Source organism: Diabrotica undecimpunctata, chromosome 1 (genome assembly GCF_040954645.1).
Source record: "Diabrotica undecimpunctata isolate CICGRU chromosome 1, icDiaUnde3, whole genome shotgun sequence".
NCBI classification, from domain to species: domain Eukaryota; kingdom Metazoa; phylum Arthropoda; class Insecta; order Coleoptera; family Chrysomelidae; genus Diabrotica; species Diabrotica undecimpunctata.
The window spans coordinates 9940564-9967395 of NC_092803.1; the positions used below are offsets into that span (position 1 = coordinate 9940564).

Below are 26832 nucleotides of genomic sequence, written 5' to 3' on the forward strand. Positions count from 1 at the left end.
CCTTCTTCTTCTTCTTCTTCGTCTAGCCATTCACGTCCACATCTGAACATAAGCCTCTTCAAGTCTTCCTTTCCATTGTTTTTTATTGTACGCTACTTGTAGCCAATTTTTCCCGGCAGTCCTTTTCAGATCATCTGTCCATCTCATAGGAGGTCTGCCTCTGGGTCTTTTGTGTTGGTATGGTCTCCAGGTTAAAATTGATCTGTGCCATTTGTTTAGATCGCTCCTAGCTACATGTCCAGCGTATTCCCATTTCAACTTTAATGATTTTTGCACCACATCGGTGACTTTGGTTTTCTGTCTTATCCATGTGTTTGTTTTCTTGTCCTTAAGTGATGTACCTAGCATTGCTCTTTCCATCGCGTGTTGAGTGACTCTAAGTATATTCATATTCTTTTTTGTGATTCATATACCTGGGGTCCCTAATATCAAATGACGGAGGGTGTGTCAGAGAGATACGTAGAAGGTTGACGATTGCTAGAACAGTTATGATGAAACTGGTAACAATTTGGAAAAATTCTAGCATAACAATACACACAAAACTAAGGCTGGTAAGAGCACTCATTTTTCCCATAGCCACATATGCATTCGAAATGTGGACCTTAAAGAAAGCAGATAAAAATAAACTAGACGCTTTTGAAATGTAGGTATACCGCCGCATGTTAAGAATATCCTGGATTGATCATCGCACTAAAGTATCGATATTAGAACAACTTAAAGTAAAGCATAGATTGCTTAAACAAATACAACAGAGATATTTGCAGTTTTTTGGACACATTTCTAGAACAGGTACGATGGAAAAACTGATAGTCGAGGGTAGAGTTGAAGAAAAGAGACCCAGGGGAAGATCTCCAAGCCGTTGGGTAGATCAAATAAAAATATTGATTAACCAAGGGTTACATAAAGCCGAACAACTAGCCCAAGACAGGGAAGGATGGAAGGAAATCGTGAAGGATGTGGTAATACCTGATGGTATCACCACATCATAAAAGGGATTAGGACTAAGAAGGAGGAGGAATTGTTTACGTTGTTGGATCTGAGTCAATAATTATATCTTTTGAAATAGATACTGTACTAAATAGATGCCTTTGTTTTGCTCGATTTGATCTATCTTCTCGAGATGATCTTTGTGAAGAGGACAACACTTTGTCCAAAAATCGAATAGGTAGATTTTCAGATGGAATGAAACCTTTTTAAAAAATCGTTTATCAGTCGTCACATCTAAAAAATAAGTAAAACGTTATTTCAATGATTAAGAAAGAACCAGGCAGAGACATTATTACCTAAATAAATTTCCTATCAAATATAATTTACCTGGAAAAAGTGTCGGCTGCATACATTCATGAATTTTGTCACAGGTTTCGCAATACGAAGAGCTACTTGCCAGTTTTTTCTCGTACTTTGGAAAGTAGTGGAGATGTTTATCTTTCGTACATCGAGCAGAACGTTGTGGCACTGAACAATAACTATTACTTTTCTTCTTATCGCTCATTATTTTTAAAATTTAATGAAATTTATACCAGTTTTAAACTCTAATTTATTAAAATTTGTGACATTTATCCCTATTTTATTAGTTATCTATTTTGACAAGAGTTGGCAGCACGGTCGTTGGAGAACGCGAATTTACATGCGTATTTGTCCAGAGGATATGTCCGGCGGACAGATCCTCCGGTCAGATCCGCATGTGTATGTCCATGCGTGCGCCATATGTGTCTTGCTCGCCGTCCGTGGTTCAAGACGACGAGCACGGCCAGCGAGCCGGACATATACGCATGTGTGTGAATAGTTTCAAGTATTTGTACGCTGGGCGAGGAGTAGGTACCTGTTACAATTGGATCAAGTTGTTACGGTAGGTAGTGAATGTGTATTTTCTAAAATGGCATTCGCGAATAATAAACATTTTGGAAAAGTTTTATTTTGTTATATAAGTTGAAGCAGAGCAATCCACATCAACTAAACCACACTTATTAGCAGCTAATCAGCCATAATGTGTTCCTCTCTCTCACTCTAAAGGTACATCACCAATAAGTAATACAATAATGGAAGATACTTCGGTTAACGTTTCTGAGTTTGTAATTATAAAAAATAATACTCCTAGTGCTAATTAAGCACGTAAATTATTGTACTATTATATTCGTCTTTTAATGCCATAAATAGTTCCCAACAAGTTTCAGGTATTATTTGTCCAAGAAGTTGTGAGGAGATTGCACAACTGAACTTTAAATCTTCACCACTTCGACTAGTTGCTAAGTATCGTAGCGTGGCGATTAGTCGTTCTCTGCTACTTACCAATTCTCTCACTGTGGGTGAGATTCTTTCTTTCTTTCTTTCGATTCTAGGGCCAACATACGCTAATAATGTTTCGAATGCTTTATTATCCATTCACAGAAAATTGTGTAAATCGAGTGGTTCTCTTGTTTCTAGTTCTTTAATTAAATTCATATGTGAGTACTTTCTTCGTTCTAATAACCATTGTGTTGACCACAGTCTTTTTTTTTGTATCATCAAATAAAACTATATATCACCTAATTATTGCTAGTTGCTTTTTATTATTCATACACAGTGGAAAACAGATAAACATACAACGCAGAAACCAGTAGAACTTGGAGATTTGTCCGTGAATGTATAGCGCCAACGAATTTGTCTGTAGATACATCTGCCTGTATATAGCTAAGAACGGATCTGTCCGCCGGACATATCCTCCGGACAGTTAATTGATGTATCCAACAAACTACAGAACAACCTGGCAAAAATCTTATCAACAGTATTTAACAGAACAAATGCGATTTCCATATTAATGATAAACATAAAATGTATATTTTTAAATAGCTCCATTATTTGGATTTCCATCACTAAATTATAAAGTGTATATTGAAAACACAGTCAAAAGGAGTCGATGCCCTTGAAAAGATTGATAACTGGAAAGATAGGGGTGGGATATTTGCGTATCTTTTTGCTGCTGATGACGTGGCGTCATATTTATGTATGTGTAATCACAAGAGATCTGACAAGCCTGTCGAAACATCAAAGGGTCGGTAAATATGAATACAAAATATAAAATACAGCCTTTGATGTACTACTAAACAGAATGAAGCGTTTTGAGAAAAAAATGCTTTATATTTTAAATATTAATAATGTAATGATTTGGTGTAACGAAATACAGTGAAATTTAAATCAAGTTGCAGAATATTTCAATAAATGGTTCATAGCCTAGACAGTAGGGTGTGTGTAAGTGAAGGAAAAATGTAAAGAAAAAAAAAGCTTACCTGAAATGCATGTCAACCAAGGCACAAGAGGCATACCATAATTACAAGACAATTAGAAACAAAACACATGCACTTGCAATAAAAATAAAAAATGATCACTGGAGACGCTTTTCGAAAGAAATGGAACATGATTAAATATGCGTGGATCGAATTTATTGCATCTGAGTGTAGATTCTACATTTAAAAGATTATATTTTAAGGCGCAATAACAATATTATTCATTTTTGTACAAGAAATGTTAAGTTCATTCTCTTAAATGTTTGCTTTACCGCGTAGTTAGTAATGATCCTATAGAATTCGGCATATTTGGATTGCCGAAACCTTTTTGGAATATTCTGAATTATCGACCAATGTCGCACTAAAATCTCACCCTGTATATGAATAGATAGACTATTCTGATAAAGTACTTGATATAATATTTATTTTCTCGCAATATCGAAATACATTTTTGGTTTAGAATAAAAAAGTGCAAAATATATGAGAAATATTTATCTTTTAGTACAAATTTAAAAAATACCTCCAGAAAATAACAATATATAACAAATTCTTCAGCTACTTTTATTTCGCCGCATTTCGCGTTCTGCGAGAGCAAAAGTTTATTTAGGAATTTAATTAGAAATCTTGCAAAGTGAAAAAGAAACAGAAATAAATACTATCTATACAGCAGAAGTCAGCAGGAAGCCGTTAAGAAAATGCTTCGCATTTTTGTGGGAACATGGCTGATTTTATAGAGTTAATAAGATTATCCTTTGCCCGAAAAGATTATCTATACTTTTACAAGAAAGATAAAGCTGGATACTGGGTGTTTTTTTTTTGTAGTTTATTTTCGCAAAATTCTCTTCTGACTCGTGCGCCTAATTAAATGCCAATTATTTACCTGTTGAAATAAATAGATAGATTTGACTATAAGTTAGACAAAGTTTCTAGAGAGTTAAAGTATTAATTAAAAAATAAAAAGCATTACAGAAAAAAAACGTCAAAAAACTGTCAAAGTGTTTAGACGCATTTCAAAGTTTCTCTTAAAAATTTAAATATTTAAACGATCATTTCTTCAGTTCTGAACATGTAAATAGTGAATTATATTAAAATCAAAATCATGTTCGAGTCTAATCTAAAATAGCTCGCAAAGAAGTTAATTTTATAGTGGTTTAATAACTTAAGAAAAGTAATTAAGTATAAAAGTGAAAGTGATTTGTATACTGAATATTGGAATCATGAGTAGATAAAATATACTTTTTTCATCTATTTGGATTTATATATTTAAGTAAACAACTGCAATCAGTTATAGGTATTATCCAATTTACATGAACTGGTATCAAAACGAAAGCTGTAAAACAGCACCGGTTTTAGTCGGATTTTAAAATCCATTTAAAAGATGTCATCTTCCAATCAGCTACCACAAAATGCATCATACTCAAAAGCAGTTAGTCAACCACGTAGTATATTAATCCCAAGCAGAGATCAAGCTATTTTGTTTAACACTCTAGAGAATTGTACAATTAATGACTATCTTGAAGGATTGAGTCAGCATGTAGAACCGCATCCCGTATATCTAGCATCCAAAAATCTAGTAGATAAATTCATAGCAGAAACAAAGACAATAATAGTAAATGGAAATATACTAGAAACGAGAAGATTAATAACTCCATCAGTCCGCTTAATTCTGTCCAATGTATGTCCAAGCATACCTTCTAACATAATAATGGACGAATTAATAAAACTAGGTTTAAATCCTCTCTCAGACATATCATATCTACGGATAGGAGCAACTAATCCTGCCTTTAGTCATATTCTAAGCTTCCGAAGACAAATTTTCGTTTCACCTTTTCCAGACAACTTTGTACTACCTGAATCTTTTATTATCGAGTTGGAACAAACATCATACCGCATATTTATAGCCCAAAACGAAAATTGTTTCAAATGAAAATTAACTGGACACCAGGCAGCTAATTGTCCAAATATTTCACCTTCTAACCATCCTCACAATGATAGTGCAATGCAAACAGAAATAAGACAAAATTCATCAATAAATCATACTCAACAAGATAATCTACAAAATACTCCCGCAATCTCAAATACCACTCCCTCCACACTTACTACGTCTTCTCAAACCACATTACAAAGAGTAGCAATCCCAAATTTATCAATAAACCAAACCCAACAGTGCTCACTACAAAATACATCCATACATTTGACCACTTCTTCAGTTAACACTACAATCGCAACACCTACATCGTCTGAGTCATCCTCTAATACCCAAAAACATAAATCAACTTTACCCGAAACAAGTCAACACTTACCTCCAAATAAAAATACACATTTGAATTCTTACGAACCCCAAGTAACTTCGAACAAAGCAACCGGAAAAAGAACCCTAGAAGATGCAATCACGCCACCCTCCGAAGAAAACTTTGAAAAACCTAAGCTCAATTAAAGAAAAAAACCAAAACGTGTTATTGCAATTGTTAAGCTTCGATCAAGTAGTGGATCTATTCGAAAAGATACAAGGATCAAAAGACATAATCAGCGTAACAAAATTGTACTCAGAAGACTCTTAAGTACTTATAAAGTTTCTAACGGAATTACATTCATACTACATCGACAAAAGAATGAAAACCATAAGCACCAAATTAATACGAAAACTTGGCAAACACATAGGTTTACTCTCTACAGTGAAAACTTCATTATCGGAAGAAGATTCCGACTCATCGGTAAATAATTCCTCTAAAGAATAATAATATCACTGTTGACTTCATGTCTGTTCCATCACAAGTCTTAGGAAAAAACATGAATATTAAAAAAACACAATAAGTTATCTTAAAGACTCAGAACTGTATCAATTATTGTAATTTTTTCTACCTTTACCTGTATTATATTTTTTTGGTCACTAATAACCCTTGTGGTTGCAGCGTAAATAAATAAAAAAAAAGCATTACAAAAAAATGGGACAATATATTCATCATATTTTAAAAAATATATACAAGGCGTGCAATATGGACACAACAACGTAATACAATAATTAAGATAGTATTAATTTTGCTTATTGTGTTAGAGCTTGGAAATTCACAAGTACAATCTCGTCAAATTCACAGTATATAAGGACACATGGTCAGTATGTACTCTTTAACTTGGTTTTTAAAAGCTGTAGTTGAATTAATGTTTTAAAAATTTTTAGGAAGAGTATCATACAGTAGTAAACCACAGAGAGTAGATGACTTCGTACTTATTTTTAAATTTCGGTAGGGTACTACAAACTCTCTTATTTCTTGTATTGTGTGAGTGAATGTCACCGTTACATAAAAAAGTTCTTTGATTTTTACGAATTACTATCAATAATTCGAAAATGTAAATTCCATACACTGTTAATATATGTAAATCCTTAAATAGGCCTTTCCAAGACCAACCATATGAAACACCATATGAAGAAGTTCCATGCGTATTATCCTTACGAAATGCCTATGGACAAGAAGCTTGAGGTAACAAGAGAGCTCTTTCCGGACGGCAGATGTCTAGGTGTATGGGGGGATGAAGGAGCTGAGCGAGCTGTACCCTTTACCATGGATGAACTTATCGAGGCATTGGGTTCATTGAAGACTCGTAGGTCACCAGGACTAGATCAGATACCACCTGATGCGGTGAAGGGTCTAGGAGGGTGGAACCTGCGTGGCTTCTGGAACACATGAATGCACTGCTGGAAGCACAAACCTTTCCTGAGTCTTGGAGGACATCGAGGTTGATACTGCTTCCCAAAGCTAGGGAAAAGTTTTGCCCCATCTGTCTGCTTCCATGCATCAGTAAGCTGTATGAAAGGATGCTGCGAGGACGCATAGACGACATGATTGAGAAGTCAGGTGGTTTATTAATGAGGCAATTTGGTTTTTGTAAAGGGAAAAGCACGATTGATGCAATCATGAGTATACTCGCAGCATTGCGCAACAGAGGGGAAGAATATCGCTGGGCGGTCCTGCTGTTGTTTGATGTTAAGAATGCATTCAATACGTTGCAGTCGAACGAGGTAATCAAGGCAATGGAGGAGAGAGAATGTCCTGGTTACCTGATGAATGTGGTGGCGGAGTATATGTCTGAGAGAAGGATTATGGTGGAAAAGGGCACGATCGTGGACGTGACGACCGGGGTACCCAGGGATCTGTCTTGGGCCCGAAGCTATGGAATCTGGCATATGACGGGGTTATGCACTGTGAATACGGAGAGGGTACAATGCCCTTCGCATTCGCGGATGACCTCGCTGTACTAGTAGTGGCCCGGGATGAGTCAGATCTCAAATACCGGGTTCGAAACGCAGGTGGCGTCGTAAAGAAATGGATGACGCAGCACGGACTGAAACTTGCGACAGAGAAAACCGAAGCCATCATTCTGAAGGGGACAACGAAACAGGCAAAATTTGAATTAAAATGTGCGAGAGCATGTCTAACACCCAAGAAACAAGTAAAGTATCTAGGAGTGACATTGCACCAGAATGGTAAATGGGGGGAGCACGTGCGGGAGGTGGTCCGGAAGGATGCGAATGGTGCGGCTGCGTTGGGGAGGGTGATGCCGAACATTGGAGGACCCAAATCCAAAAGGAGGAGGGTCTTATGCGGTGTTGAACAGTCGATCGTCCTCTACGCGGCACCAGTCTGGAGCGAGGCGGTAGAGATGATGGCCTATAGGAGTCTCATGACACGAGTAGACAGAACAAGTCTGTTGCGAGTGGCATGCGCCTACAGGACTGTGTCTGCGGTAGCCTTATGGACCATCACTGGGTGTGTTCCGTTGCATGTTTTGGCGGTGGAAAGAAAAGAGCTTTATGAGAGAAGAGGTCCAAACCTTACTGTGGCCGAGAGAAGACAGGAAAGAGAAAGGTCAGTTGAAAGATGGCAAGAAGAATGGAACAACACGGAAGATGTGGCACAGTGGCCGAAAATGCTGATCCCGAGCATAAGAGATTGGGTGGACTGTAGTCACAGGCGACTGGATTATTTCCTGGCGCAGGTGCTCACAGGACACGGGTGTTCTACGTCTATAGGATCGGAAAGGCTGATACAGATGAATGCCTATACTGTGGATACTCGGACACTGTGACACATACGATGTTAGATTGAAGCAGATGGATAGTGGAAAGGAACAGACTGGAGAGAGAGACAGGTGTGAATTTTGTTACAGCGAGAGAAATTATTGAGAGAATGATTGAAAATAAATTAGTTTGGACCAACATACACAGCTATATCCGTGCAGTGGTCAAGAAAAAGGAAGAGGAAGAAAGACTGCTGGAAAGACTCGGCGACGAGAGGGCATTTTAAAGTACTTCGGGAACTATCGCCGGGAGTACGAAGAACGAATCCTGCACTAAAGTTAGTCAGGCGGCTTCCTGTACTGAGATGTCTTTTGAAGATTCCAGATCCCCCTCTATAAAGACGAAAAAAAATGGAACACCTGCATTACATCTCACAAATACGTCATCTCTTATTACGTCCTTGAAAACGTCCTCAATACTAGCAGAGCTACCCCAGACCGTTATACCATAACTCATTGTCGACTGTACTTCAGCAAATTATAAAAAGACAAGGATGCTGCTGATTAAATATTTTACTCGAATTTTTCGATTAATAACACTTGAGTTGAGTTTTTTGCATACATTCCAACAATGAGTCTTAAAGATAAATGAGAGTCAAAAGTCACTCCCAAAAACTTTACGTCACTACAATTTGAAATACTCTCACCATTGATGGCAATACTTAGTTCAAGTTTAGTAGAACTTGCACGGAATGCAAATGATACAAAATTAGTTTTGTCACCATTTAACAGGAGCGACTGATTACTGGACCAATCAGACAAGGTCTTCAGTGAATTAGTTATTCTATCTTGTACAAAATGTATGTCTTTATCGCGATATAGCATTGTTAAGTCATCTGCATAAACTAATACAAATCCATCAATCATTACATACAGTTTTACATAGTTTTAATATACAAAATAAATAATATCGCGCCCAATATGGAGCCTTGTGTTACTCCGTTCTTATTAACAATCAACAATCGGACAAGGCATTGAAACTTTGAAGTAATTTCTTATTTTAACTATTTGGTGTAGGTAGAAACGAAACCACTCATGGGCAACTCCCTTATCTGTGTAATCTATCGAGGAGTACATTGTGTTGTACACAATCAAAAGCACGACTAAGGTCAAAAAATGACAGTTGGATTTTCACTATTTTCAATTGAGATTAAAACTTTCTTATAGAAACTGTTAAGGTTGTGTAAGTAGAAAATTTATTTCGAAATCCATGTTGATGTTTTGTGATAACTTGTGATGATATCTAAAAATGATAAAAGTTGTTTTAGTGCATATTCAATAATCTAAGATACCACAGATGGAACAGACAAATGCACATTTCAATTCTAAATTAAAAACCAAAAAACACGTGTTTATTTTTTTTAAATCTATCGAATAGCACCTCAGAATGACGCAACTCAGTTGGCTGGTATTAACCGTTGGACTCGTAATGTCCTTTTTCAAGCATGGGATCTAAATGTTCCCTTAAGTGAAATCCTATAACATCTACCTCATATTGCCTCACTTTTATTTTGTGTTGTGTTGATTTAATTATATGTGTCTATAGTTTCAACTAATGTTAACATGTTTCACTAATGATGGTCCGGATGGTGCGACCGAAAACGTTTTGAAAAAATTTGTAATTCTTTTGGATAATTTTCAAATTTTTATAATGAATATATACCATCATACATCAAAAGTTTTTACTTTCTTTTAAGCTTTTGAACTATGGTATACAGCCAATCATTGGAATTTGTCCTTTACATTTCTATTTATAAGTTCTCCTTGTATTCATCTTGAAAATCAATGTATCGATTTGATGATATCTTTGTAATTTTACAACTAAAAACTATATATGTCTTAATTAATTTAACAGCTATAAACAAGATAAAATTATTTTGAAGAAATAACACTCATTAAAATTCCCATTTATCTCTATTTTAGCTTAAAAAATCACGACACCGAGGCAAAAAATCAGTGCTCTCGCGAAATTATAAAGTCTTGTGAATTTTGCTTATTACTTGAGGACTAATTTATTTGCCAGACATCCAGATTAGGGGAACCTTATTAAATTAATTACATTCAAAAAGGTAGAAGCTAAGTTGATAAGACAGGTACAGGTCGGCTTACTTTTTGTGAAATGACATTGGAGCTAGAGATATCTTAGAGTGTTACTTTAAAAATTAGTTTTGATTTCAATTGAATCTGTTTTGTGCGTTTTTTTATTAAATAGTAATAGTCATCTTACAATTAATTAGTAATAAAAAGAAAAAATTATATACTTGGACGATACTCAGTAGTCTTGATTTTTCCATATAGTTTTATTGTATACATAAAATCCAATCGTTTAATACTTCATACCACACGATCCAATAAAAATACGGCACCGTGCCTTTCTGACACGACGCCATCTTTGTTTTAATAATCGTCTTCCTTACTCTTTTTATCGGTACCTCATGATCCGCCTAGCCGTTTCCGAGCTGTACTATTCTGCGACCAATTAGCTATTGTGGACCTTAGATTTTCTTATAAAGTTTAACATGGGAAATGATCAATTTTGTGCTCGGATTAAGGCTTTTAACGTTCTTTAAAAACCCTGTAGGAGGTTTGCTTGATTTTTTCAATTTATTTACAAGAATATTAACTTTAGCTCGTGTTATACCATGGTAATGACACAAAAGCATTACTGCACATCTGGATGTCTTCCACACTGGCTTTCAGTTTTATTTTCACATACGTAATCTCGGAAACCAGCCTTATTCTCATTCTCGGGTTTTGTAGTTCTTCTTCGTTATACAGGAACCAAGGTTACCAAACCTACTAAATATAAGTTTGTTTCGTCATTATTTTTAAAAGAGTTGATATTTTTTATAACAGATTGTCTTTTATGTTAATAACAACAAATATAGTAGTAAAGACGGCAAGAGACGGTTCCCCAATAGAAAGACGATCAGTAGGAAGACTATGAAAACGATGGAATGACAACTTACTGGAGGCAGATTGAAAAACAGATAGTTATGTCTACATAAAAGAAGAGGAAGAAGCAAAATTCAGCTTATTCCTATGATTTTTAGAGGTCAAATCTCTGATAACTAGACTATTTACGATATCTATATATTCATCAGCATTTACATCATGACAACAATACGCTATTTGTATTATACTCGTATAAAATATGCTCTAACATAAGCTTTCATTTTTATAAACTTATAAAAATAACACCGTAATCGTATTGATCCTTTAACCTTAAACACTTAGAAGAGTCAGCTTAAGAAAGCATTACTCTCTTGTGTGAGATAAATAACCCGTAGACAACCAATCGTCTCTCCTTTGATTCCCTAAAATGCCCCCCAAAGGATCATCGTGACGATTTCTCTCTCTTAAAACTAAATTACCTTTTTATCGGCGACTGCTATCGTTAATCTCTCGTTTTTCCACTTTGTTTCAGGCAATCCCCGTAACAAATGCTCCCTTCAACCTGGACATTCCCTCATGGACTGGATCCGCCTCGGGGCCTCCGGAAAGGACCTCACCGGTCTGGGAGCCAGAGCCGGTTATCTCTCGGTAAGTAGACTGACTTTCTATATTAAAAGGGTTCGGGCGTTGTGCCGTGCGTGTCTGGCTAACAGGCCTGTCAAAACTATTTAATTATCAGGGATGGTGCCTCGAGCAGGCTTTGGAGGCGATCATATCTTTGTTAAAGTTTGAGATAGAAACTAACTTCGGTTAGTTAGGTGGTTCGTGTGTATTAACTAATTAAATGAAGAAATCAATCGTTATATATATATATATATATATATAAATTGTGATGATGTATTATTTGTGAATGATGTTTTAATGAGCAATGAGTGTTTTTTAATAATATATATATATATATATATATATATATATATATATATATATATATATATATATATATATATATATATATATATATATATATATATATATATATATATATATATATATATATATATATATATATATATATATATATATATATATAGGGTTTTTATCGCGGTTCTCAAAGAATTAGTTTGTAAGCACTTTTTGGAATTATCTTTATTGTATCTATTATGAAACACACATATATATCTAACATAACCAATGTAAAATTTAAAATAAACTATCTTTAAATTGAAATTCTTATGAAACTAATTAAGTTATATAGACAATTTAAATTTTAAACAAACTATCTTTAAAGTTGAAATTCTTATGACACTAATTAAATTATATTAACAAAATTTTGTACCTTTCTGTCACTGAATGCCTAAATGAACTGTTCTCCACTATACAGGGTGGTCCTAAAGTAATTGTACAAAAAGAAACAGTAGATTCTACACTTTAAACTATTACGATTTAAACCAAATTGCTTTAATAAAATGTTGATATTAAGAAAGATACAGGGTGTTAAAGTGCAAATTTAAAATATTATTTTTCGCTGTAACTTTGATGTTTGTAAACATTTATGCATAAAAATTTACAACTGGGTACTTTTAAATACGAAAACTTATAATTTGATGCACACTTTGATATAGCTGATAGAGGGCGCCACATATGCCACGTATGTGGCATACATTTGCATTTAACTTTTTTGCTCTTTGAATTACCTGTATTTTTGATAAAAAATATTAAAGATACATTATTTTAACAAAACAAAAAGGTATACCTGTTAATAACTTCAAAACTCAACAGTTTTCGAGATAATCGAATTTTACAAATCAGCTGCATCATTCTGATTTAAGGCAATTACTCCAGGCAACGAAGGAAAAATAGACAAAAACATTAATAAATCTAAATTTTGGTATAAAATATTTTTAACTAAAGTTAATAGTTAACGAAACATTAAATAAAATAAATATATCAGCAGGATAATTAATAATAGAATTTGACAAAAAACAGAATAATAGGATTTTACATCAAACATTTTACGTTTTATGTTAAATTAAAGTAATAATCAAAACAGTTTGTTTATAAACCAAATTAAGAAATAGTAAAACTAAATAACCAATATTTTTTCTCAAAGTAAGTGTTCGATATGTCCACCATTTTTTTTAATTCATTTGTCAATATATTCCATAAAAGATCCTCTCATATTAAATAGCTTCATTGGTTCTAAAAAAACTGCTGCAGTATTTATTTATTCCCATAGTTGGTTACAAATGTTTATGGGATTCTTATAGACACGTTGTTTTAATACGCCTCATACACCAAAATCAAGCGGATTAAATTCTGGGCTACGTGGTGGCTATAATGTCTAATGGATGAATATATTCTTTTGGATACATATCCAAATTTTATTGTATATTATGGAACTACATCTTATTTGTCGCAGAGGTTAAATAATGTATTAAACTGTGATGTATCTCATTCATTGGTTACTTATATACACACGGAATAACCTATCGATGACATTACTTATTTATATGATTACGTTACAGCTTACGAGTAACTATAACTACATCTCGAACAAATGAAATATTATAATTAACTAACGAACTAATATTATGCTAAACTACATTGCCTGTATTATTACTATATTTATAACAATATCGGTTATTAGGCTAACGATGATATTTTTGTAAAAATGCTGAGTATTTAAGATTAGATTTGTAGCAAAAGTAATATGAAACAAGACACGTATGTGTCAATACGTGTGTTTCAGTTTCTAATTGTCCTAATAAAAATGGGTAAACAATTTACGTAATGAATAATAAGTATTCTTTTGAGAATTTTTATAAATTAAATAATTATATCAATATCTCACCACATTGCAAAGGAATATGACTGTAACGACCAATTCAACGTTCATAAAAGTTGTATTTAAGTATATTCTCACTGCCTTCTCTCTAGAATGTGGTGGTGTACCATCTTACATAAACCACATATTTTGGGTTTTTAGCATTTTACAATAGGGAAAAAGTAATACAACGCCAGTAGGTATAGAAACTTAAGAAGCGATAGAAAAGGGAAATTTTAAACATAATGACGGCCAACGTCTGAATACGGACACGGCACCTAAAGAAGAAGCTGAAGAATATTTTCTCCAATAAGACATTTAGCAGCCATAACAAAAATTTTGTAATGTAACATTATCATCTTTGAGTTGTTTTTATAAGAATAAACTATGAATTATGCTTATCTACAGGTATTCAGTGCTTTACCGCACAAATATCACAACTAAGACTTATTATGCAGCTGACATAAAATGCGATTATCTCAAAAACGGTTAAATTTTGAGGTTACTAACAAGTATACCTTTTCTTTGTAAAAATAATGTATCTTTAATATTTTTTAATACAAATAAAGCTAACTTAAAGAACAAAAAAGTTAAGCGAAAATCTATGCCACACATGTGGCATATGTGGCGCCCTCTATCAGTTACATTAAAGTATGTCTAAAATTATAATTTATTCTACTTAAAAGCATTCAATTATAAATTTTTGTCCAAAAATATTTACAACCGTAAAAGTTATAACGAAAAATAAAATTTTAAATTTCCACTTTAACACCCTGTATCTTTTTTAATATCAACATTTTATTAAAGCAAGTTGGCTTAAATCGTAATATTTTAAAGTGCAAAATCTACGGTTTCTGTTTGTACAATTACTTAATGACCACCCTGTATAGATTTTAATCACCACTCAATGTCTTCGTTCTCAGCCTCGGTTATCCTTGTTTTTATGAAATTCCTTTTTCCAATTATCAGCTTCTACCAATTTAAAATATTTTTCTTCTTAATAGCATTTATATTTATTCTTCTTTTTAATATACCAATATCCAATCAACAAATATATTATATAATTTTATTTTCAATTAATACTTTCTTGCATTATCCAATCACCATTTATACATAACATAATTTTTAATCATCAATAATATTCTTCTAATATACTTTCCAATACTATCAAATTTTAATACTAAATCACTGATTATTGCATACTTTATACTTTCTTCTTAATTCTGACTAACTAATCTTAAACTTACTGAACACTTTACTTCACTAACTGTAACTAACTGTGTCTTCTTAATAACTAATTGTCTGACTGCTTATTGACTGACTGACCCGACTGACTGAACTAGCTTGAATCCAAATTACTGAGTATTTATATCTTTTCATTGTTCCAGAATCATCTGGCAAGAAATCATATTCGAATTGTTCTATATATGAATGTTCTCGAAAAAGTATATCTTCGATCCACAGACATAACCATATTCGAGAAAGTTCTACCGTAAACAAAGGTTAAATTCTGTATTCTAGAGAATTCTTTACTATTCTATCGAGAATTTTATTGACATTTAGGCTTTTCAGATCAGAATATAAACTTATATGTAATTAAAACAACCTAAATTAATAAACTACACTACCTCAGATCCGTAACTATATGTAAACTAAACATTTTAAATAACAAATAACCCCACTTTATATTCGTAATTATTATTTAAATGTCTGTCACTTATTCAGAGTAGGTATTTTTGGTTGTCTAATATATATAACAATTTATTGGATTGGTGTGTCGGGTATGCGGTCTGTTATTTAAAAAAAAAACTCTTTTTTCTTTTATTACTCTATATTTCGCTGATTTTTTGTCAGCTTCATCAGGAGACAACTGAAATATGGTTAAAATGTATATAAATATGAGGTGAAAATAAACAATGATTTACTTACAGATTGAGAGTTAAAAATATTTAAAAAATTTTTAGCAAAAAAACAACTAAGAAACAATTAAAACACAATAAAATTACACATTAAAAATATACAGGGTGATTTAAAATATAATTTTTTATAAGAAGCCAATCCGTAAATGTTCAAGAGTTTAAAGCTCTAAACAAAGTTCCTCTAAACAAAGTTGCTGCGTAGGGGTTTTGTCATCAATAACAGAATAAGTTTCAGTAGATTTGTTTTACAAAAGTTTTTTTGTTACGAATAATTTGTCTGTAATACGTTTCTTTTAAAGTCCACGCTTCCGTACCGTAATATAAAGCAGAAAAAACATCTTAATATGATTTTTAATAGTTCATTTAATTTACGCAGAGAGAACGTTATTCAGTGTACACCGCGAAGAGTCTAACTAATGAAGGAGAAATGAAGAAATTTTTCTCATCGTCGTTAATTTTTCTTGTATACAAATATATTTTTATACTTTTCTTTATTGTATTTTTATTCTCAGTAATCATTTTCAAACAATTACTAATGTAAACTTTTTTATTTCCTCCGTAATAAAAAGCGACGAATAAATACTGACGTCCTCCTCTCAAGCCAGCAATTCCGCAACAAACGGCAGTTTTTCCATCATAAAAAGTCAATTGCTGTCCTCGTAAAAACTCATAAACAGCCTCCAGATATCCTCTAATTCCTTTCGCCGTTTCTTATTGTTTTCTTTTTCGATTTGAGCGGATATCTGCTGTATTCGACAACATCCAAAACAAGTCATTCTGACTTTTGTCTGTCGCAATTTGTTTTCCTCGAGTATAGATTCGATTTGTTTGTATTTAGTTTAGCAGACATCGACGGAATTGCTTAATCGTTCGGGAGATGTTTTCCAGGAAAATGTTGTTTTGTGAGAGCATCGTATTGGTTTCGGGGCGTATTCTGATTGTATATAAATGTATTAAGGGACCCAAAGTTTACGCAAGATTAAAAATGGACTGTATTTGCGAGGTAAAGTATTACTAAAGAAAACTAAATACATAGCGTAAAAGTGGACAGTTAAGAGTTATTAAAAATGGAGATAGACACAAAAAAAAGCAATACGTTTCAGCTACAATTTGCAAAATTCGTACAAGATAATCTTGGTATCATCAGCGTGAAATGATTATATAAAATATAAAGAACAAATCAATTAGTGATTTCAGACAATTTGGTTGTTGTTCAACACTATCTCTGAAATAACCATGTTCCGTGAACACCTGAGTCAGATGATAGTTTATATTCCTGTATTCACGGCCACTCACTTCTTGAAAGAAATGGGAAAGAAACTCTGTTCAGGGCAAACATAGTGGAAAAATGCGCTGGAACATAAAAAGAAGTCTTAATTTGGATGAATATGACCAGAATTATTAGAGATATTGCTATTGAAATAATTGGAAAAGCCTCAGCGAAGGAGTTTGAGGATAAAGAGACCTGGTGGTGGTCAGACAAAGTTCAAGAAAAACAGGAGTTCAAGGAGAAGATAAAATAATATAAACAGTGGCAAGAAAAGAAGTCGAACAGAAGATTTTCAAAACTGTATGGTCGCCAAAAGGGAAGTCAAAGTAGCAGTAGTAAAAGCTAAAGCAGAAGCGAATACAGATATATACGATCAACAAAAGTTATATAGAAACAAAGGAATATAAAATAGATTAACAGGGAGCATCATCATCATCATGCAACCTCTTCTGTCTACTGCTGGACATAGGTCTCCCTCAGTTTTCAACAATATTCACGGTTCTGTACATCTTGTTGCCATTTCTTGGATATTCGTTTAATTTCGTCCATCCAGCGTGTTGGTGGTCGTCCTCTGCTGCGTTTGTCTTCTCTTGGGCGCCAATCAATTAGTTTTCTGGGCCATCTTGAGTCTTTTAGTCTCGCTATGTGACCTGCCCAATTCCATTTCAGCTTGGCTATACTTTCGACGACGTCAATGATACCTGTTCTTTTCCTTAGGTCTTGGTTCCTTATTTTGTCTTTTTTTGTCACGCCGAGAATAGATGTTTCCATGCGCCTTTGTGCCACTCCCATTTTTAGTGCTGTTGTTTTTTTAAGAGTGAGAGTTTCTGCTCCGTATGTCATAATAGGAAGAACGCATTAGTCAAATGTCTTCCGTTTCATAGCTATCGGGATGTTGCTCTTAAAGATGTCTCTTAGTGAACCATACGCTCCCCAAGCAAGTGTTATTCATCGTTGAAATTCACAGGTCTGATTATCCTTGCTTATTTTGATTTCATGACCGAGATATATCTGTCGATTCTACCACTTGATTTTGGATGGTTAGATGTTCGCTGGGAACCAAATTTGTCATAAATTTGGTCTTACTGATGTTCATTTTTAGACCTATTGTTGAAGATACGTTTTCTAATTCTTGTAGCATTTGTTGTGCATCACGCAGATCTTCGGTAATAAGTACTATATCGTCGGCAAAACGCAGATGATTGAGCATTTTTCCGTCTATTTTTATTCCTCTTTTTTCCCACAAGGCGTATTCGAGGACCTTTATAAATAATTTAGGTGAGAGAGTATCACCCTGTCTCACACCTCGCTTTATATGAATTTCTTTGGTGGTATCATGTACTTTTACACGCATTGTGGCGTTTTGGTACAATCAATGTTTGTATTAACTTTGTAAGCCGGTAGTCTGTTCTACTATTGTTCAGAGCAGTTATAATGCTGTCTAATTCCACGGTATCGAAGGCTTTGTGAAAGTCTACGAAGATAAGTACCAGTGATTTGTTATATTCTATCGATTGCTTTATTAAGGTTTTTACTGTTTGAAGGTGATCGCTTATTCCGAATTGTGAGCGGAAGCCAGCTTGTTCTCGGGGCTGGTAGAAATCCAACTTTTTTTCTAGTCTTGTCGTAATTATTCGGGTAAACATTTTATAGATGTGGTTCAATAAGCTAATTGGTCTATAGTATTCTAGGTGCGCCTTGTCTCCTTTCTTGTGTAGTAAAATTGTTACTGCATTGTTCCATGCTTCCAGTATGCAACAATCTGTTAGACAAAGGTTAAACAAATTTTTTATTTGGTTGAGAAGGGCACGTCCGCCCATAGCTTCTATTACGACTCCATCTTCTAGTGCTTTGTTGTTTTTATTTTTTTCATTTCGTCTTGGATTTCGCTTAGTGTGATCTCTGGCATGAGCTCTGAACCCTGATTGATGATTTTGCGAGATGTGGCGACTTCCAAGTTCGTTTGGTCTTCTCTTTGACTTGTGTATAGTTCTTGATAGAAGTCTTCAACTGTGTGTAGTAGTTCTTCTCTATTTGATATGGAGACTACCCTCCCAACAAAATGTCAGATTGGATGTATCAGAGATGAAAATTATAAAATACTCGGGAATTATAAAATAAATGGAATACCATATGTAATATGGAATACCATATTTTCGCCAAAACTGCTAGTGCTATCTATGCTCAGTTGCTATTAATGTCATTCTAATTAGTTGAAAGTTCACCCACAAGAGTGTTTAGTTTATGACCATTATGCGTTTGGTTGTTTTGACAGTTAATGTGATTTCGGTGCACATTTTTTTAGGCAAGTAACGGGTGTTTTTAGAGGTATAGAAATATTACACAACACTTTTTTAACTGTCGTCATTTTGACATTTGTCGAATATTAAGTTTGGTTTGGCATGTCAGTATGAATAGACTTGATGCATGAACAAGGCTTTCAAATCGTGCAAATTTATTTTGAAAATTATGGTTCCGTTTGAAGTACGTATCGCGCACTAAATGATAATATGCATCCATACACACGTCGTACATTGCGTACAGACGTTGTTGCTGCTGTAGAGCTTAGAGCTTAGCTTAGAGGAAAATCGAAATCAGTCTTTCCGCCATCGTGCAAAGCAGTTGGATATGTGTCCATCCACTTTATGGAAGATTCTGTGGAAAGATCTTATGTATATGTATATTCTGTGGAAAGATGAAAGATCAACTCGTGCAGGAATTAAAGATACACGATCATCTATCAATACGTACATGCGGTAAATGGGCCCAAAATGAGATTGGCGTTGATCCCAATTTTCATAAGCGATTTATGTTTATCAACAAAACTCACTTTTGGTTGAATAGCTGTCAACAAACAAAACAGCCGTATTTGGAGTGAAGATAATTTTCAACAGTTGGTAGAGTTCATGGTTGTACCTGGATCTTCATACTTCGTTTCCGATAATAGGTTTAAATATCTTCCTTAGGGTTTTTCATTCAAATACTTCCAATCAATAGTTTTGTAGACCTTGATTTTCGATCCCCAGTGTGTGTTTTTGAAGCGGAACACATGGGCGAATGAAAAGTAAGTTTTGGTTCCCTTTACTATTCTGCTTTGAATTTCTGGTTCTTCTGTTCCATCTGAGTTTAATCTAATAACTCCCAAATATATGACTCTTTCTACAGTTTCAGTATCGTCCTCTAATTCAACTGTGCGTCTGTTTCCCCTAGCTCTTGCCTGTGTTAGTTTTTTGTCTTTTAAATATTTATTGCCAGTTCGCTCTCTTCTGCCCCTGTTTTTAATATTGTGAATATATTTCTGCCGCCTCTTTTCTTCTGCGAGATATGATGCTAATGTCATCGGCATAGGCGGCAATCTGTATTGATTTAGTTTTTAGGGGATTACCTCTTCCCATATTCAGCTGTCTTATCACATATATAAGAGTCAGGTTGAATAGTCTCGATGCCTGCCCGTCTCCTTGTTTTAATCCTTTCCTCTCCTTGTTTTAATTCAACGTGATATTCCCACGATTAGTTTAGAATATTTAATAAGAATTATCCACATTTTATTGTATTTAATGAGAACTTTATTTAATGAGTTTATTGTGACAATGCGATTTTCACTTCGGAAATTGTTTGGGAATACATGTCAAAATAATCAAGGCTTGTAATTTGTCTTAAAAAAACAACCACACTTAATCATAGTAAAATTCTCTTAGCAAGTCCATTGTAAGTCATGAAGAAAAACTAAGAAAAAACTCATGATACTGTCTCGGCGTGCTAAGTATTTGGTCTTTTATATTTAGTTTACTCGTAATATTAACATCAAACTCCAATTTTTCTTTTGTTTTAAACTCACATACATATAAAATTAAAGTTTGATGGTAATATTGAGAGTTGCCTAAATGTAAACCCAAATACTCACCATGTTGGGATAGTATCATGAGTTTTTTCTTGGTTTTTCTTCATGATTTTCAATGGAATTACTAACGAGAGAACTTTACTGTCATGATTGGGTGTGGTTTTCTTTTAAAGACAAATTGTTGCGTTTCGCACATGGCTTCTATATTTAATAAGACATTAGGCAAGGGTCTAGGTATACCATTTCAGTCTAGTACCCTGCTAATGGTTCCTACCCTTCGACCTTAAAGTACGTGTTGTACCTTACAAATTCTAAAAATTAACGAAATGAATTATAATCTATTAATAACAGAAATAAAGTAACATAAGGTACATTTTATATTAACTGACTATTTCTGATTTAAACAAGAACACTAAAAGGATTAATTAAGGTTAAATAATTAAATGAAACATATCTAAAAATAAAGCAAATCAAACCTTGATTACAGAATTTAATTTAATTTTTACTGATCTCTTTAAAGCAAAGGCATTAAAAATGTTCATGTCATAATGTTTCTTATTTTGTGAAATTTTGATACAGTTATCTAAGTTTATCATGCTTTTTTAGGTGACCAAGCAGGAGTTAGCGAAGCATAATAAAATGGACGACATTTGGTTGGCTATTCGAGGTAGAGTTTACAACGTGACTGCTTATGTACCATTCCATCCAGGAGGCCCTGACGAATTAATGAGGGCTGCAGGAATAGATGCGACTAGTCTCTTTGATCAGGTAAGAAATGAAACAATAATAGATAATTACTGCATCGGAGAAAAGTAATTGTTTAAAAGTTATAGTTAGAGCTATAAACCTAGAAGGTATTTTTGAGCTATTCTTATCTGCAGCAGCGCGGAAAAGCTGCACAGGTGTTGTATTGAACCAGATTCTGAGGTTCTTTAACCAAGATGTTCTTCTTCATCCTGGACCTCGTTTTCCAAATATTTTTCCTTGCAGGATGGCTTGAAGGAGAGCATATCTGGATTCATTTCGCATAATATGTCCGAAGAACTGTAACTTTCGAGATTTGATGGTGGTCAGTACCTCTCGGTTCTTATTTATTCTTCTGGGGACCTCCTCATTTGTGACTCGGTCAGTCCACGGGTTCTTAAGCATTCTCCGACATAGCCAAATCTCAAATGCTTCCAGTTTTCTGCACATATCTTCGTTCAAGGTCCACGATTCAACACAATAAAAAAGCATAGAGAATAGATAAAGAGAGAGGTTGACTCTTGAAGAAGGCCCCCATCCGATTGAAGGTAGATCTAGCATTTCCGATGCGTGCTCTAATCTCCTGGTTGTTGGTCCATTCTTCATTTATTATGGTGCCGAGGTAGTTGAAGTGCGTCATTCTTTCTACAGGGGATTGGATGACGTAGAGTTGACCTTCTGTTATTCTTTTCTTGCTAATTATCATAAGCTTTATCTTCTTAACGTTTATATTGAGTCCATATTGTTGACTGTAATACGGGATTTTGTTCATAAGAACTTCTTCATAAGGTCTTCTAAGTTGTCCGCAAATACTATGGTGTCATCTGCATATCTGATGTTGTTTAGCCGGTAACCATTTAGTAGAATACCTTTTTCAGTTTCGTGCAAAGCTTCGATAAATATTGTTTCAGAGTACAGATTGAAGATTAGAGGAGACAAAACACATCCTCGCCTCACTCGACGCATGATTATCACATAGTCAGTATGTTCACCTTTAACTCTGAGATTTGCTGTCTGATTCCAGTAGAGACTTCTAATTATTTTCAGATCTTGGTTGTTAATTCCTGTTTCTTTTAGTATTTGCATCATCTTGGCGTGCTGTATTCGATCAAACGCTTTCTCGTAATCAACCAGACATGCGTATACGTCGCAGTTGACGTATCTCTGCATCGCTGGAATAAGACTTGTACTGAGAACAAAGCCTCTCTAGTACCAACAGCATTTGTGAACCCGAACTGGTTGGGGGAAATTTGACTTTCACAGACCTTGTAGATTCTCCTATGAATTATCTTTAGGAACAATTTTAGGAGATGACTCATGAGGCTTATAGTACGGTAATCTTCCCATTTTTTGGCTCCTGGTTTTTTTGGAAGTGCAATAAACTCAGATTTTAGCCATTCTCTTGATATTTCTCCAGATTTGTATATGTTGTTGAATATCTTTACGATTATTGCTATTGATTCGTTGTCCATTAGTTTGAGTAGTTCTGCTTGTATATTATCATAATCAGTGCCTGCCGCTTTGAGATCCTTTAACTGTGTTATTGCGGAGTAATATTTCTGCTGTAATATTCTTGGTCCATCATTTACCTCTTCTTCTAGCTCAAAGGTATTATCTCTTTGGTTTTCAAATAGTTTTTCTAGATATTCTTTCCACGTTCTTATTTTACTCTGTTTGTCCAAGATGATGTTTCCGTCAGAATCAGTTATATTTCCTTTTTGTCTTCGTCTTAGTCCCCCTGTGAGTTCTTTAACTTTCCTATGTATATTGTAACTATCGTACTTTGACTAGAGAGTCTCAAGTTCTTCGCATCTTTCCCTTGCTTCGTTTTCTTTTGCTTCTCCGATTTTCGTTCTTATTAATACATTTATTGTTTTATATTTGTCTGGGTCATTTTTGGCTTCTCTTCTCTCGTCCATTAGTTTCAGGATCTCATCTGTCATCCATGATTTTTTCTTCATTAATCTATCTGTCTTTAAGTGTTTATCCTTTACATTTTGCACTATTTCTGTAATATGTTTTATTATCGTTTGTTCTTCGTTCGATTCGTCTCTAATTGCAGTCACTTGCTCGTTTAACGTGGCTTGGACTCTCATGCTTGTATCAAGGACTTTCAGCATACGTAGGTCGTATGATTGTGCTTTCCTTTTCTGCACTGTTTTGAGTTTTACTCGAAATATTCCTACCAGTGAAACGTGGACTATCTCTAAGTCTGCTCGAGGATAAGTCTTGACAGATGTAAAGCTGTTTTGGAATCTTTTATTTACTAAAATGTAGTCTATTTGATTCCTAATAATTCGCCCGGGTCTCTCTTGAGGGGATTTCTACTGTACAGCTTGCGAGGTGGTAATTGGAAGAATGTGTTGGTGACAACTAGTTCTGAGTCTTCTGCGAATATTTCTAGGAGGTCTCCTCTCTCGTTTCTAACTCCAAGTCCAACCATAGCTCCAATTTGAAGCTATGGTTGATTACAATTCGACATTGAAATCTAGATTCCCATAATTGACACTCTAAACAAGATAAACTACCTACATACTTTATGATAACCAATTTAAAAAAGACAATTTGTTTTATTTTTAGATCCATCCATGGGTCAACTATGAACAAATTCTTCAAAAATGTATAATAGGTAAACTAGTAGCAATTGACCCACAGATAGACACCGAGAAACTATTTTTCGGCAAAGCAATCGACAACAACATCACCGCCGAAGAGCAACTGCAAGAAACGGACAGCACCAAAGTAGAATATAGACCAGACACAGCACCCGTTCCACAACAGAGCTCTAAGGAAGAGGAGCCACTGAAAGTACAAGACGTAGAAGACGAGGAGGTCGAGAAGGCGTCCGTGTCGACACCCGAACCTCCGCGGTTCGACTGGATACAGAAACTAGATTATATTACTATTATATTTTATACTGGTACATATTCTAATCCATCCGTGGATGTGCACTCTACAAAAGATGATAAAGAACTAGATATATGTATTACTTATAATAATACTATTCATAGGTAAGTTAAACTTTGTTTGTGTGCTACTAATAAAAATAATATTATATCAATCTACATTCCTAAGCTACGGACATAAGCAAATAAGTACCCTTCTTCTTCTTTGTTTTTTTTGGGGGGGGGGGTTTCGATTGTATAATCATTAGACTTCGGCAAATATGCATATTGCATATTTTGCATATTGTGCATATTTTATGCAAATATTTCATATTTTGGCATATTTGTATAAAAGTTTGCATAAAGTGCATAAAAGTTCAGATTTTTATACTGTATTTGAAAATTTTTAAACATACCAATTTATTTCAATTCTTGTATAAAATTTTGTAGTCATTTTAATCAAGAAATGATCTAAGTACGTAATCTCTACAGGTACAAAACATTTACAATTTCAAAGAAGATCAATTTAAGTAGCCCTCAACATTCTTAGAAAGTCTCGGTCACTGAGGCATTCAGTTATTGGATAATCGCTAAGGGTTCGCTCATTTGCATTTTATGATCAAATTCCCAAATCTATCTACAATTTATTGTATCTTAACAGCAGGTAAACGGCTAATAGTTTTGTTCCTAATTTAGGGATTTTCCAAAATCTCCCAGTTTATTGAATTAAGTACCTAAACATTTCTAATTTGATGCTCAGATTTGTAAATCATTTTTGTTTTGATATTCAAAGCGTAAACACTCGTTGTGCGTAACAAAAAGGAAGATTGTGATTTTATAATGCCTAAAACAACCAGTGCTTCAACTTGGATTAAACCTTATAAAGAGCTGTCTATGGATATGGGAAAAATCTACTGTTCAGTCTGTGGCAAAATTGTAAGTATCTAATATTTTCTATTAAATATCTAATATTTCATACATACAGGGTGTTTCCAAATGACACTTACAACGTTTGACTGTAGATACTTCTCGAAAAATTGAACAAAACGATATAGTTAATGAGGGGTCAAACTTATTTACTTTTCGAGATACAGGGTGTTAAAATTAAAAAAAATTAAATTCTTTTAGTTAATAACAACAATAACTTTAAAACCAATAAACGTATTTACTTGAAATTTAGTACTCGTAGGTTGTTTTTAAATGAAAAATAGCTTCCTTTAGTGAGAAAAAATTGTCCATGGTACAATACAATGGTGTGTATTTAGAAAAATTTTTCACCTTCACTTTTTTTTATGAAGTCAGCTATTCTAAAACACAATTATTTTTATTGTAATTGAATTAACAAAAAAAAAACTTTTGTTGAATTTTAAAATAAGTTATATGATGTACTAATGGTTAGTAACAAAAACTAATTTGTGGATTAATACTGCATTTAAAACACTTAGCGAGTGTTTTTTTTCCAAACCAGTTATTTGATTAACCAAAAACAACTTGTATATTTTTATATTTTAAAGGTTGGGTTAAAATAAAGGTTTTTATTTTTATTTATAGATAGCATGTGAGAAGAAATTTCAGATAGACCAACATGTGAGAACTGCTCACACATTGCAAAAAAAGGAAAAATAGGAGGAAAACATCAAACTTCAATGGCTAAATGTTTCCAATCTACTTCAAAAAAATTAGATGAGCAAGAAACTTTTAATGAAGACTTGTGTCGCGCATTAGTGTCTGCAAACATACCGCTTTCAAAATTAGCAAATGTAAATTTTAGTTCGTTTCTAAAAAAATATTGCAAACTTAATGTTCCAAGTGATCGGTCTCTAAGAAGAAATAATGTGAACGGGCTATACTCGTCGATGTTAATTAATATTAAGGAAGAAATTGCAGATAATTATTTTTACATATCAGTAGACGAAACCACTGATTCCTCAGGAAAGTATATTGCTCATTTATTGATTGGTGTTCTTAAAGAAGATACCTTACCAAAATCTCATCTTATTTCATGCCAGCAACTTGAGAAAACAAATGCTTTAACAATTTCGCGTTTTATACAAGAAACATTAGCAACTTTTTTTCTTCCGACAACTATTCCTTCTAATAAATTACTGCTTATTT

At 33.9% G+C, this 26832-nt stretch overlaps 1 protein-coding gene across 3 annotated transcripts in view; it reads left to right on the forward strand.

Moving 5' to 3' along the window:
* Window positions 1-26832, forward strand: part of LOC140444533 (cytochrome b5 reductase 4) — a 595617-nt gene that overhangs the window by 549972 nt on the left and 18813 nt on the right. For all 3 annotated transcript variants that reach the window (XM_072536292.1, XM_072536297.1, XM_072536295.1), the window contains 3 exons: window positions 11767-11882; window positions 21695-21856; window positions 24413-24843. In XM_072536292.1, the coding sequence (XP_072392393.1) occupies window positions 11767-11882; window positions 21695-21856; window positions 24413-24843 (709 nt within the window). The remainder of the gene's footprint in view (window positions 1-11766; window positions 11883-21694; window positions 21857-24412; window positions 24844-26832) is intronic.